We start from the raw sequence: 14,456 nt of genomic DNA on the forward strand, positions 1-14,456 counted from the left end.
TTTTGGTTAATTTGAGGTTATTTTTTGCCTCACCCTTCGTGTCTCATTAAAATATGACGCATATGCTTACCTTTGATCTGAGCTTCCCATTCTCCTTATAGGCAGCTAATTCTGGTCTTAAGCAGACAACCACCACACTTGGTCTTTCCACATTCTGAGAGCAACACACACACACACACACACACACACACACACACACACACACACACAGTGCTTTATGCAACTGCAGTTGGTTACTATGAAGTTGCGTTCCAGTCTAATGAGAAAAATCCCAAACCAGTTGTAGAACCAAGAGAAAATTTATTCATAGGTGCATTTCTATTACCTAGTCTGCTCAGCTACAATGTCATTTTTGCCTCCAACTCAGCTTTCTTTATTTCCAAAGAATGTTTTAGTTCCTCCATCGTTAAGCCATTTTCCTTTAGTCTTTGCACAAAGTTCTTTATGGCTTTGCAAATTTCTTTATTCTCCTGAAAGGCAAACTGAAGAAAAGAAGAAAAAATTTTAAGTTACAACTTAAGAACTGCGATGGATTTGTATAATCCGAAGCTAATGAGTAGTGCTTAGGTCCCTGACTGGGAGCTCAGAACCAGCCAGCTTAAATACAAATCCGGGTCTTCAACATGATAAATCATTAAAATCTTCTGGCTTTTATATACTTATTATTATCCCAGCAATAAATATAAACTAAAAGAGGCATCTCAATGAAAATTGATCTAGTCAGTGGTTTTTGGAATCTAGAAGAATTTTAGAGACTTTTCACAGCAATACATACAGGTCTAAGACACGAGTTTATAAAGCTTGCTCTATAAAATCTATGAGACAATAACTCCTACCAACAGGTCCTCACGAGGGGCTTGTGATGATGGTGGCAAATGAGAACTTCCATATTATATATAAAAATGTGAGTTAATAGTTTATGAGCCTCCTTCTAACAACCCTTCAAAAACATCCCACATTGAACAGATATTTACTGAGCGTGCTCCAGGAGTGATGCCAGGCCCTGGAGATACAACTCTGAACAAGACAGACAAAGCCTACTACTTACAAGTGCCTTCTCAAAATCACTCTGTGGAGCTGGTTTGGGAGCTTCTTGGATCAACTCGCAGACTGGAAGTGCACTGCTCCACTCCCCGTCAATGCACTGTTGGTCCTGCACGCCTACTAAGCGGTACCTGAGCAAAATCAGAATGGCAACAACACTTAGCCTTCCTACCTTCTAAACTGGGCAACTAAGGCTGGTTTTGTATCGTTGTATTTCAGTATTTCCTACTGTGATAGAATCCACCTCCTTGAGCCTTGATGCGTGCTTAAGTACTGATGAGGTTGTGGGATATAGGAGAGGTTCAGTGGGGTGGAGTTTGGAGCCAACGACCAAGAAAGAATTCTTGAGGGGTCTTTGGTGCAAAATGGTGGTTTATTAAAGCATGGGGACAGGACCCGTGGGCAGAAAGAGCTGCTGCCCCGGGTTGTGAGGGGCAGCTGATTATATACCATGGGGTTGGGGGAGGTAAGGAAAAAAAGGTAGGCTGGGAAAGTACTTTCGTATGTTAAAGACTTGCAGGGTATTGGAGGCCTTGCTATTGTCAAGCCAAAGCTGTCTCTCCCTCTAATGAGGCACTAACATGAAGACAGTTGGGAGTCTCCCGGAGGAATGATCACAAGTCCTTGTCAATGGGCTTCAGGTTTAAAAGAAATTCCATTTTACTTACATTTCCTTCTGCCTCAGCTTCCCTCAATTTTATGGAGGGGATGGTAATGTTAGGGCTTCAGGAAACTGAATTATGGGTCTCTGGAAGTTAGGCTATGGATAAGAAAGCTTCTTCCTTGTAAATCACTAGGACATGTGTAAACTGAGGGAGAATTATGGATCTTGAAGGACTGTGATCTCTGTCAGTTAACCATTTGTTTTTTTCCTTTCCTTAGTTTTAGCGCAGCCAGCAGTGCCGAGGAATGTTGCATACATTGGGGGAGGGGGGATTGCAGGGTGTCAGCTTCTGCTTTGTCTTCAGCCAGCCTTCTGTTCCCTCATCAGTATTACCAAACAGTAATCAACTAAAACCACTTTCCTTGGGGGTGGAGAGGACCCAAGTGACAATTCAACCCATGAAACATGGAGAAGTGAGAAATTCTGAGTATATGTGTTTACACAGTTGTTGGGTGGGGAAGATGAGGGAAGAAGCACGTCATCATTCAATAACTTAAAAAAGCATCTGCCATCTGCCCTCCACAAAGCAGTGGAAAGCTGAGGATAACCCTCACATAAATCTTATGAAAGAGCTACAGCTTTTCGTCAGAAAAACAAGAGTTGACTGCAAAGTCCACTGGAAGTATATAATGAGATTGAAATGCTAATGTAGAGACATGACCCTGAGCTAATAAGACTGAAGCCAAGGAAAGAGTAGGAGATCTATAAGGTGGGTGATCAGGTAGTCTAAGTTAGGTTAGACTCTAATTAGGATGTATTAAGGTTCTATAAATCATTCTCTTTCTTTTCCTTTTTTTTAAAGAATATATATATATATTCTTTAAATATACATATTTAAATTTTAAATTAAATAATATCAATTTAAATTGATATTAAATATAAATAAATGTATATTATTTAAATTTATTTATTTATTTATTTATTTATTTATTTATTTATTCAAGTAACTGCAAATAGGAAACCAGATTGGGGTGGGCGGCAGGCTGGAACAATAAATCATTCTCTTTCTGCAGTTCCATCTGTTCTATATTTCTTTGAGTTTTTGTTCTGAGATTCTTTAGAAAAATATACATTTAAAATATCTTCTCTAGGATAAATAAGAGGATCAGCCTGTCTTCTAGAGAGTGGGGAGAGCTGGCAGTGGGCTGAAGCAGCTCTCAAAATCAACATGAGGTCGGATTCCTGACGCAGTAGGAAATAGGGCATAAGGTGAGATGAACTAGGTTATTCCCCAAAACAATGCTACCAGTCATGGGCAGGATCTTGCATTTGAAAGGCTGCATACACTTACCTGTCTTCACAGTGATAAGTAATGGTAGACCCTGAGTTGAAATCTGTTCCTTCAAAATAGCCATGAGCTGGATTCCCAGGAGGGCCACAGTCTCCTGGGAGACAGGAGCACAAGAGTGACAGTCATGAGTTGTAGTCAGTTAACAGCACCCCCTGAATGTAACCGGCCACATGGGATATGGGAACACATTCTCCATTCATTTCCTTCTGGTCAAATTGTATTTATCCATGGGAAAGATCCTCTCCCCCTGCTTATTCTCAGTTTCATCAGCAATTTGAGAGTGCTTTCTGATTTGCATGAGCTTGAGGAAAGGCAGTGTGAGTTGTAGAGACTGTCAGTGTACAAGAAAAAAAAAATTAAAACCAGAGGTAGAGGTGGGAGAAATAACTCCCTGAGACAGGAGATAAATCGTGTGAGTTCAAATGGACGCTGAAATTCTCTGTGGGACAGAATTGTGCAATATGAGAGCTTCAGAAACAGGGAGAATACAGTGGGGATCAAACAAGAGGAGTCAAAGTATTAGATGTTGTGAATTTCGGTTCTGGCTCTTCCACTAAGCACTATTTCATCCTTCTTTTCTTCCTTCCTATGCCATAAGATGAGCAGTTTAAATAATATTATCTCTAAAGTCCCTTTGAGCTCTGACACGAGTCTAAACATGCTGATCAAGATTAAAGTGTAAATTAAGAATGATTATGTAGGTGTATACTTATGGAAACATAAATGCTAATAGTTGTATTCAAATATACAAAACAAATAGTTGAGCAAAACAGCAAAGCATAAAAGAACATGTATTAGTACAGTACATAGTACATAATACTATGTATTATAATAATGCTTACAAACAGAAATGTAATTATAATAATAAGATATAATACTATTCTTGTAAAACACACTCATGCATAAACATATATGAACAGTAAAAAAGGCTGAAAATTACATATCAAAGTATTCTGTTATTTGTGGGTAGTAGGTTTGTAGGTAATTAAATGTTTTCTTTTGTTTTCTGTATTTTTTTCTGCAACACAGATGTTTTCTTTGAGCAGTTAATAAATAACTTTTGAAGAGCCCAGATGTCCAATGACAGATGAATGGATAAAGATGTGGTATATATATATAATGGACAGCCATCCGAAAAAATGAAATCTTGCCATTTGCAATGACCTGGATGGAACTAGAAGGTATTATGCTAAGTGAAATAAGTCAATCAGAGAAAGACAATTTTCATATGATCCCACTGATATATGGAATCTAAGAAACAGAACAGAGGATAATAGGGGAAGAGAGGAAAAAATAAAACAAGATGAAACCAGAGAGGGAGACAAACCATAAGAGACTCTTAATCATAAGAAACAAACTGAGAGTTGCTGGAAGGGAGGGGGTAGAGGGATTGGGGTAACTGGGTTATGGACATTGGGGAGGGTATGTGTTATAATGACCAATGGGTATTATATAAGACTCACAGACCTGTACCTCCGAAACCAATAATATATTATATGTTAATTTATAAATCTTTATAAAAAGATCAAAAACCGAATTCAAAAGCTGTGTAGAGGGAAGGAAAAAGAATTTCAATGAATTGACTAAGGAACTCTAGGTTACACTGGTTCTCCTGGCAACATTTAAGAGTACAGTTTTGAACCGAAGGAAATGATATAGATCTTGGGTGTAAACAGAAAAAAAAAAATCTGCTTTACTCAGGGACCTAAGGAGCTTCCCCTAAAATTAGGCAATGAATTAACACACACACAAAAAAACAGAGATTCTGCATTTCAGCACTAGGATAGGAAGTATTGAATTAAAAGAAAAACAAAAAAGTGAAACAGAAAAGGCTGGAAGAAATAAATACTTTAAACTTGCATCAAGCTAATGATGATGGTATATGCTTGTAATTTAACTGTGTGTCATATATATGCATGTTTTAAGTAACCACAAGCTCCCTAAAAGAGGCTAACTATAGTTTGTGCTTTTAAACTACTATATCCTGCAAAAAAATTAACTCAAAGTGGATCATAGGCTTGAATGTAAAATGCAAAACTATGCAAAACCTAGAAGATAATGTAGGAGAAACCCTAGATGACCTTGGGTATAAGGATGTATGCCTTTTTAGATACAACAGTAAAGACACCATCCATGAAATAATCAGCTGGAATTCATTAAAGTTGAAAACTTCTGTGCTGTGAAGGACATATCAAGAGAATGAGAAGACCAGCCATCGGCTGGGAGAAAATATTTGCAAAAGACAAATCTTAAAAGGACTGTTATCCAAAGTATACAAGGAACTCTTTAAACTTAACAATAAGAAAACCACCTGATTAAAAAATGGGCCAAAGACTTTAACGGACACCTCACCAAAGAAGATCTACAGATGGAAAGTGAGAGTGTGTCATCAGGAAATGCAAATTAAAACAACAACACTGTTGGTAGGAAAATAAGTTGGTACAGCAACTTTGGAAAACAGTGTGGAGGTCCCTCAAAAAGTTAAAAATTGAGCTACCCTATGATCCAGCCATTGCACTACTGGGTATTTACCCCAAAGATACAGACGTAGTGAAGAGAAGGGCCATATGCACCCCAATGTTCATAGCAGCATTGTCCACAATAGCTAAATTGTGGAAGGAGCCGAGATGCCCTTCAACAGATGACTGGATTAAGAAGATGTGGTCCATATATACAATGGAATATTACTCAGCCATCAGAAAGAACGATTACCCAACATTTGCAGCCACGTGGACAGGACTGGAGGAGATTATGCTAAGTGAAATAAGCAGAGAAAGACAGCTATCATACGGTTTCACTCATTTATGGAACATAAGAAATAGGAAGATAGGTAGGAGAAGGAAGGGAAGAATGAAGGGGGGGTAAACAGAAGGGGGAATGAACCATGAGAGACTGTGGACTCTGGGAAACAAACTGAGGGCTTCAGAGGGGAGGGGGTGGGGGAATGGGATAGACTGGTGATGGGTAGTAAGGAGGGCACGTATTGCATGGTGCACTGGGTGTTATATGCAAGTAATGAATCATGGAACATTGCATCAAAAACTGGGGATGTACTGTATGGTGACAAATATAACAAAATAAAAATTATTAAAAAATAAAATATAAAAAAAAGGATGTACTTTTCTCTCTTATTTTATGTAATTTTGCAATGGATGAGTTACGGTCCTTTTCCCCCATTTTTGCGTATTCTTCAAATAAGAACATTATCATGAAATTAAAAAAAAAAATGTCAGATGCCCCAAACTATCTCGTGTTGGACTTAGTAGGAGAGGAATCCTACTTGCGGGGAAAAAAAAGCAAAAAGCGTTTATTGTTTGGCTGTTGTTCGTTTCACAGAACACAGCATTTGAGGTGAGGCTTGGCTCTGTGAGCCCCACTTGTTTCTTGGCTGCTTCCTAGCTCCCAAAACTTCCCAGGTACAAAACGTGAGGGATCTGATGGGTATCGTTGGATTTGCGCTTGTTCGTCTCCTACTTACTGCTTTTGCAGATGGGTAAGGGAGGCATCCAGGTGTGGTTGTCCAGGCACTCACTCCAGTTGCTGCCCTCGAGGATGTAGTGCTCATTGCACTTAAACGTGATTTTGTCACTCACATTCACAGGACCCAGGGAACTGGGTTCACCATTCACCAGCACAGGGTCAGGACAGTGGCCCACTGAAGAAGAAAACAGGAAGTGATGGGAAAGGACCCCTCTGCAAAGGCGAGACCTCCTCAGACTTCACTGAGAAATCAGAAATCAGAACTAGAACAGTGTTTTGTAATAGGGACTACGAACCGTGCTGGTACATCGTACCAAACCACATGGATGCCGGATGCCAAAAGAGTAGGCTCGCCTGAGAGTGGCAGGAAAGGTCTTGGTCATCATGCACAAGGCTGACAGATGACTTGAACTTACTAAAAGTAATGAAGCGTATAACTGGAAATGATCGATAGTGTGTTCGTCCTCCTGTTAAGCACTGCTGAAAATCTTCACCCTATGCTTGAGGCAACGGTTCCCTTCCTTCTCCTCCAGTCAAATGTACACATCACTCAACATGTTTTACTTTGTTTCATTTTGTTTTTCCCCAGGTGAAAAGAACAGAAGAGAATGCAGAGAGAGATGAATTTGGTCCTATAAATAAAGGTAAACATATTGGTGGGGAGAACAAACCCAGCTTGTCCTAAAAAGAGTAGTAATAACAGTATTGACTAGTGATTCTCTGTCTCCACGGACATCACAAATGAGTTTTGTGAACTTGAGCAAATCGCTTCGATCTCATTTGTAAGTTGAGAATATAAATTTTTCCCAGTTCAAAAGTTATATAATGGATGAAATAGAATATGACATATTTACTTCAAAGTAATAATAATACAAAACAGAATTGTAGAAGAGAAAAGATTAGTTATATGCGGATAATTGTTGAAGGTAAGTGATAAGTATGTGAGTTGATTTTACTCTTTCGTCTTTTATATATGTTTAAAATTTTTTATAACATAAAAATTTTAAGGGAGTGTGATATTAAACAAATTATAGGCCAAAGAAGGTAGTTTTAATATATGGAAGAAATTCTTTTCTTCCTGCAGGGTCGATTGTATCTATTAATTCAATCAATTAATCAATTAATGGAATCAATACCGAGCAAGAGCTGAGCATGTAGCTTCTAAGAGCAGTTCCACCCTAGAGTGCTTTAAAAATGAATTCCTAGAAATTGAGAATTTTTTTTAAAGATTTTATTTATTTATTTGACAGAGAGAGAGAGCAAGCAAGCATAAGCAGGGGGAGTAGCAGAGGGAGAGGGTCAGGGAGAAGCAGGTTTCCCACTGAGCAGGGAGCCTGATGCAGGGCTCGATCCCAGCACCCTGGGATCATGACTTGAGCCAAAGGCAGATGCTTAGCCAACTGAGCCACCCAGGCGCCCCGAGAATTTTTTTCTTATAAAGTTTGAACATGGCTGACTGGAAGTAGGATGTGAAAGAATCAAGTGGGATGACAAGATGTACAAAGAAACAGGAAGATCAAACTTACGTCGACAAGTGGGAACTGGAGCATTCCACTCCATAGAGGCATTGCAAAAACGGATTTTCTCTCCTACCAGGTGATAGCCCTTGATACAAATGGAAGTTCCCAGAACTTGTCCTTCTGCCTCCTCTATAACAATTATGCCATTTTCCACGGAGGGAGATTCTGGACAGCTCTCTGTTAGGAGGAAGAAGATAACAGATTCACTTGACATGTCATGTGCCATGAGGAAGCCCTGTTAGACTGCCATCCAGGTGTCTTTTGCTGATGTCTATGTCCATCCACTTCCTTCCCTTCCCAATAATTCCCAAACTTTTGTTTTCAAAAGGATAACTGGATTCACTCAAATTCAGCCATAAGTTATCTATCTACCCCTAAAGAAACAATCCCCTTTCCAAAGAGTGTTCCTGGAGTTGATAACAGATAAGACCTCCCAAGATTTTGAAATTGGTACCTTTTGCTCCCAGAACAGAAAGGGAAAGTAAACAGTTAACCACCCACGTCCTAGAGTAGAATCATCATTAAATATTTACTAAGCCCCTGCAGCACCAGTTAAGCCTCTGCCTTCAGCTCAGGTCATGATCCTGGGGTCCTGGGATGGGGCCCCGCATTGGGCTCCCTGCTTCTCTCCCTCTCCCTCTGCTGCTTCCCCTGCTCGAGCTCTCTCTCTCTCTCTCTCCCTCTCTCGCTCTCTGTCCCGCTCCTTGTCAAATAAATAAATAATTTTTTTGAAAAAAATAAATATTTACTAAGCCCCTGCTGATACAGGGCATTAGGCCAAGTAATTTGAGATTTTTCAATAAAGGAAATACATTTCATTAACTTAAATTTCATTAAAACCGTAGACAGAATGCCTCATACCCCACCGAGTGATATCAAGTGCCTTATAAACCAATCTTAAGCATACGCACCATCTGAGGCAGAAATCAGCCACACAACCACAAGACAGCACACAAACCGAAAAAACATCTTGTGGTCAGTTGCTTGACCCAGGCTGGAATGAACTCAAACCAGACCACACCTGGTTTGGATCAAAGTAGATCTTCTCACACCGCTTAGGATACCAACCACCTCCCTCCTAGAGAAGAGGTTGTCTTGATTTCTCTTTCCTGGAAGAATTTAAAAAAAAAAAAAAAAGTAAATCCTAGAGCAGGAAATACGAACAGCTATGAGGAAATTAGTACAGGGAGGGATTCTGCAAAAACACGAAGTAGGGGGAAGGTTGATGAGCTGCCAGTTTTAAAACTCAGTTTTAGAAATCTCCAGGGTTCCGTTATGCAAATCCAGTTGACCAGTTCCTTTGAACTGCGGGCTTATCCTGCTACAACAGACCCGGACCAGAGGGTTTAGCCATGACCCTCACTTCGGTCAATATTTGCTAGTGTTTACGGTCCAGCTTCTGCAACTCCCTCCAGCTTTGCAGGCGGGGGCAGGAGGGGGGGACCGATCTCTAGCGCTTTCGCAACTGAAACCCGGCTCTGAGCACCACGTCCTTCCTGTCTCTCAAATACCAGGTGTCCTGGCAGCACCGAACACTGGAAACTGGACAGCTCAAGGAAGTAAACTAACTTACCTTGCCTCTGACCTTCCAGATCGACAGCTTCCAGCAAGGAGCTGATCCTGATGGTGTCCAAGCCTGAGAAAGACTCCAAAGTCCTACAGCAACACCCTGTCCGCATTTGCCAGGCCAGCGCCAGGGGTCCCCTTCTGTCGGCTTTGGGGGTCAGGATTTAGCCTGAGTCCAGAGAAAACCAAACGAAGTAAGAGGGACATGAAGGAAAAGCTTTGGTCTCAAGAATTAAAACATGTGAAATTGCTTTGGGGCTCCCACCTTCTTCTTCAGGACGATTACAGCAATTAGCTGGTTGTCCTGCTGCGATTATAAAATTGGGGGTAAAGCTCTTCCAAAATTTTAGGTTTTAATCAAATAATATAAAGCATCATAATAAATATAAAGCATAAGGACACGGTAAGGTCTTAATTGTTTTTCTCTTCTCCGTTCATTATCATTACTTTATGATGATTCGTTCGTGTCTTTTTCCCACACAAGACTGTTAACAACTCGAGGACAAGGATCGTGCCCCATGTGTATTTCTTTCACGGGCACTCCATAATGCAAAGCAGAATTGTCTGCTAGGTACATAAGAGCAACGCAGGACAAATAAAAAGAACACAGTCACACAGAAACTCTACCGCAGCCCCTCAAATCCATACTGATAATTTATAATTTATAATTTACTGTATACTGCCTTTATGGTTTTTCCACAACGTATGCTCCTCACTCAACAAATATGTGAGTTCCTATAGTGCAAGCACCTTTTATTTATTTTTCAAAGATTTTATTTATTTATTTGTCAGAGAGAGAGAGAGCACAAGCAGGGGGAGCGGCAGGCAGAGGGAGAAGCAGGCTCTCTGCTGAGCAGGGAGCCCGATGTGAGACTCAGTCCCAGGACCCCAGGATCATGACCTGAGCCGAAGGCAGCCGCTTAACCAACTGAGCCACCCAGGAGCCCCTGCAAGCACCTTTTAGAGTATAGTTCTCAAAAGAGTAAATAACGTGACACTCATATAAATATACAATGAGTACGTGTCAAAGATTTTATTCAACTCATTAATGGAAGAAGCGTTAAGATGCTAAAACTACTTCAAAGAATTTGAGGAACAGAGATTAATGTATTCAAGTCAAAGGCCTTCTGAAGTGACTTTTCTGATCAATGTGAAACTGGTTAATATCACACATGGCAACAAACTGTAATATTTGGAATGAGCTTTTCCTAACTGATAGAAATTAATTGAATCTCTACTGGATAAAATTCATTTGCCTCGTTATCAGGAATGTTTTCATTGTTTTCAGAAAATCATTTTTTTCTACAAATTAGCCTCTCGTCTATATAGAGTTGTAAAAAAGACTAGTTAATAGAAAGCCAATCAAAATTACACACTCCTATGAAATCAATAATCCCAGAGAGGGTCTACAAAGCAATACTCAGTAACCCATTGAAAAATTTCTCCGGTGATTTCTTTTTTGTCTCTTTCAACAGGTTTGGAGTAATTTTGCTTAACACACCACATATCCTGCTTCTTGAGGCATACAAGTTCCCCAGCATCTAATGCATGTTTGTACAATAAATGATTTTAAAAATAGTGAAAGAAATTTTTATTTATTCTTAAAATTAGGAATTTATTTATCCTTAAATGAGGAATTCCTAAATTCCTCATAAAATAGAGCATTATTACAGGAAATAATCGCAAATAAAGACTTCATCTTAATGGTTTACTTTAGATTAAGATTAGGGCTTGAGAAAGATACCATATTATTTATAAGATTGTCTTAGTTATATTTCTCTATGTAATGTAAGAATATTTACACTGAGATACACAGAGACTGTACATATCCTCACAAAGTTTAGGTCAGATTTTCCCGTCAAATGAATTGGAAGCAAACTTTGTTTTCAAAGCTTTTTGGATTTTGCGATTACAGATAAGGGATTTAGGATTACACGCTTTATTATGAGTGTCCAAGCTTAGCAAAATTAATAAGTGAGAATTCACAAACCCTTCTAGACCTTTGGACACGAAGGGCAATTTGATCTAATCCAGACTGTTTTCTGGAGAACCGAGGTAGCGGGGGGAGTGCCGAGGTTGTGCTGACTGGTTGGCTTGCTCCGCAAAGGAATGAGCAGACAGCGATTGGTGGAAGAGAGCGGAAAATGAGCAGGGAAGCAGCCGCACCTAGGTAGGGTTGTGGTGGTGTTGTGGGGAGTTAAACTGCAGCGTGTGTGTGTGTGTGTGTGTGTGTGTGTGCAAGGTTTTAAGAGAATTGGAAAAAGATGACTTTAAGTTCTCTAGTCGGTTATGATTAGACTCCCTTTGGTCTTTGTCAAGAGGATTCAGAAAAGATTTAAAATGCTTTTCCAACGATTTGTATATATGGAGTTGCTGGTTCTCGAATGCCTCACCAAGAAAAACCTGGGCCAGAAAAGTAGCCCTTATGCAGATTCCACGAGAATAAAACTAATAGAAATTTTTTAAAGCTCTAATTGTTCACAAAACATTGTAGAATGAGCTTTGTTTGTGAGTCAAGACGCACACGCACTACGGCAAGAAGTTAGTGTGGCCTTTGTGCTCCTTCCTCCGACTGCGATGTAGACAGGATTCCTATAGCTCGAGTAGCTACACTGCACTGGGGGGTATAGACTCCAACGCATTTGGAGGATGATGAGTGAACATGATAGAAGGACAGAAGGACTGCAGGACAGAAGGTCTTGAATGATTGAGGAAGCTCCGTTCCAGCCCTAGACTGCTTGTCTCCACACCTCATTTAGGGGTTTGCTGGGTTTGCTGGCACCTTCACCTTCTAATCTGAAACACTGATGAATGCAAAAAAAAAAAAAAAAAAAAAAAAAAAAAAAAGTGGTCTTCCAGGGTTTGAGTAAAATGACCCAGGAATTTAAATTGGGAAAAGAACGGTTAATAGACTTTATAATTGTGCCCAGAGACTGTATTCCTTCCCATCCATAAATTCTGAAAAGGCAACGGATAGAAGAGGAGACACTCTGGCAAATGAAAACTGGATGTAAAATAAGGTGAGAGAATCACTAAGGAAGAAAATGCAAACGGGTGAAGAAGCTGTTCTCTGAGAGTAGGCTGGATGCTTGGAGAAGGCACCACCTGTTTTGAGGTCAGGCCCTATTAGCCCTGGAACGCCGCTTCGCGAGGGCTCCTGTGCTTGTGAAATTATTTCATTTAACTGTGAGAAGCTCCTCTCTCGAATCTGACCGAGTTTTCGCAGGGAAGGTACAGCATACCACCGAGAGGGTATCTAGGTGCCCTGGGGAATCCAGAAGGGAGCTCGAAAGTGACATGTTCTGCCTGTGGTGACTGGAACAGTGTGGCACTGGCTTAATGAGAACAAAAAACACACTCGGCGTCTTGAGATTAAGAAAAAGAAAATATGGGGGCGCCTGGGTGGCTCAGTCATTAAGCGTCTGCCTTCGGCCCAGGGTGTGATCCCAGGGTCCTGGGATTGAGCCCTGCATCGGGCCTGCTTCTTCCTCTCCCACTCCCCTTGTTTATGTTCCCTCTCTCGCTGGCTCTCTCTCTGTCAGATAAATAAATAAAATCTTTTTTAAAAAAAAGAAAGAGAAAGAAAGAAGGAAAGAAGGAAAGAAGGAAAGAAGGAAAGAAAGAAAGAAAAAGAAAGAAAGAAAGAAAGAAAGAAAGAAAGAAAGAAAGAAAAGAAAGAAAAAAAATATATGGCCCCCCGCCCCTGCCCCTGCCGCCTTGGAGGTTAGTGACTCTGTCTTGTTACCATCTATTCAAATTCCTAAATATTCTACAATGTCCAGTTTTAAAAAGTAAGCATTTCAGAATCCCACATATCCTTTCCCTCTGCTTAAAAAAGTTAGCATCAAATAGATGGATTTTTTTTTTAATGTCAAAGAAAAGAGAGACGGGGTGTGTATGTACCTTATATCTGGCTCCTTCTTTGCTACCCTGAGGTCACGACCCCCCTCCACTGCATGAGAAAGTGATACGCATCTATCTTTTGTGGGGGCGAGGGGCCTTAGCTTTTGTCAAATTCTCAGGTGCGTTCAAGACAATGAATGTAGTTTGGATGGTGTGGAATACTTCAAGACCATAAAGCATGGTGATGGGCGACTGCCGGACTGCCAGGGGAAGTGCCAGTGGGCTTGTCACCGACCAGGGCAAGCTAGTGAGGCCGGCCTCCTCACAGAGAGTCCCCAGGGAAGATCCTGGAGAGGCTGAACACATGAGGGAATAATTAAGGCTACAGAAATAAGGCAAATAATGACCGTCACCCAACACTGGGGCACTCTCTGTGGAGTCATATTCTAATTCTGGTATCTTTATGAAGTTTCTAGCTACATTTAAAAATAGCATGTTATATGTTTATTGGGCCTTCACTGTTACACCTCTTACCATTTACCTTGTTCTGAGGTATGCGCTTTGACAAAAACTCCATCAGTGTTGAGGTAAGTCACTTAATAAGGGTGTTCATTCACCTATTGGTGAAATAAGAATGATCCCAGACGTGCTTATCCCTCTACAAATGATGGCTTGATGGCCAGGTAAGATAACACTTGCAAAAGTGCTTGGAGATCTTTCCAAGGACAGGGGACAGGGACTTGGTTTTACTCATTCATGACGACCAATAGATGATCATTAAATATTTGTTAAATAAATTAGTAAAGCTCCAGAATGTCAATAATATATGGCAATAATAATGATCCCATTTTGAAATGCTAACATAATTTGATAAAGGCAGGAGTCACCAATTCAAACGCTAGCTGGAAATAGATATCTGATCTAAGAATTTGAGAATCATTTTCAAGAAGCTAGTTTCAAAGGCATTGCACAATGTTATTAACATTTTGGGTATGTATAATGCACAATGTTATCCTATTTTGTGGTGATTTCAAAAATTAATTACATC

General features: G+C 40.2%; 1 protein-coding gene across 1 annotated transcript; it reads right to left on the reverse strand.

Moving 5' to 3' along the window:
* Positions 1 to 285: 285 nt before the first annotated feature.
* Positions 286 to 9,223, reverse strand: C4BPB (complement component 4 binding protein beta). Its single transcript, XM_008685067.2, has 6 exons — positions 8,911 to 9,223; positions 8,006 to 8,176; positions 6,478 to 6,654; positions 3,000 to 3,093; positions 1,049 to 1,175; positions 286 to 482 (listed from the first exon to the last, which is right to left on the reverse strand). Exons 1-6 carry the CDS (start codon positions 8,966 to 8,968, stop codon positions 339 to 341), a joined length of 771 nt encoding a protein of 256 aa, XP_008683289.1. The 5' UTR covers positions 8,969 to 9,223; the 3' UTR covers positions 286 to 338.
* Positions 9,224 to 14,456: the final 5,233 nt, after the last annotated feature.

This window comes from Ursus maritimus, unplaced genomic scaffold (genome assembly GCF_017311325.1).
Source record: "Ursus maritimus isolate PB19 unplaced genomic scaffold, ASM1731132v1 scaffold_2, whole genome shotgun sequence".
Classification (NCBI taxonomy): Eukaryota; Metazoa; Chordata; class Mammalia; order Carnivora; family Ursidae; genus Ursus; species Ursus maritimus.

Excerpts from the sequence above, each read along its gene's own strand:
- C4BPB (XM_008685067.2), bottom strand. The coding sequence starts at position 8,968 with ATGTTTTTTCGGTTTGTGTGCTGTCTTGTGGTTGTGTGGCTGATTTCT. Across the intron at positions 3,094-6,477 it reads CTTACCCATCTGCAAAAGCA|GAGACTGTGGCCCTCCTGGG; the intron begins GTAAGTAGGAGA and ends CCTGTCTCCCAG. Across the intron at positions 483-1,048 it reads GTGATTTTGAGAAGGCACTT|TTTGCCTTTCAGGAGAATAA; the intron begins GTAAGTAGTAGG and ends TCTTTTCTTCAG.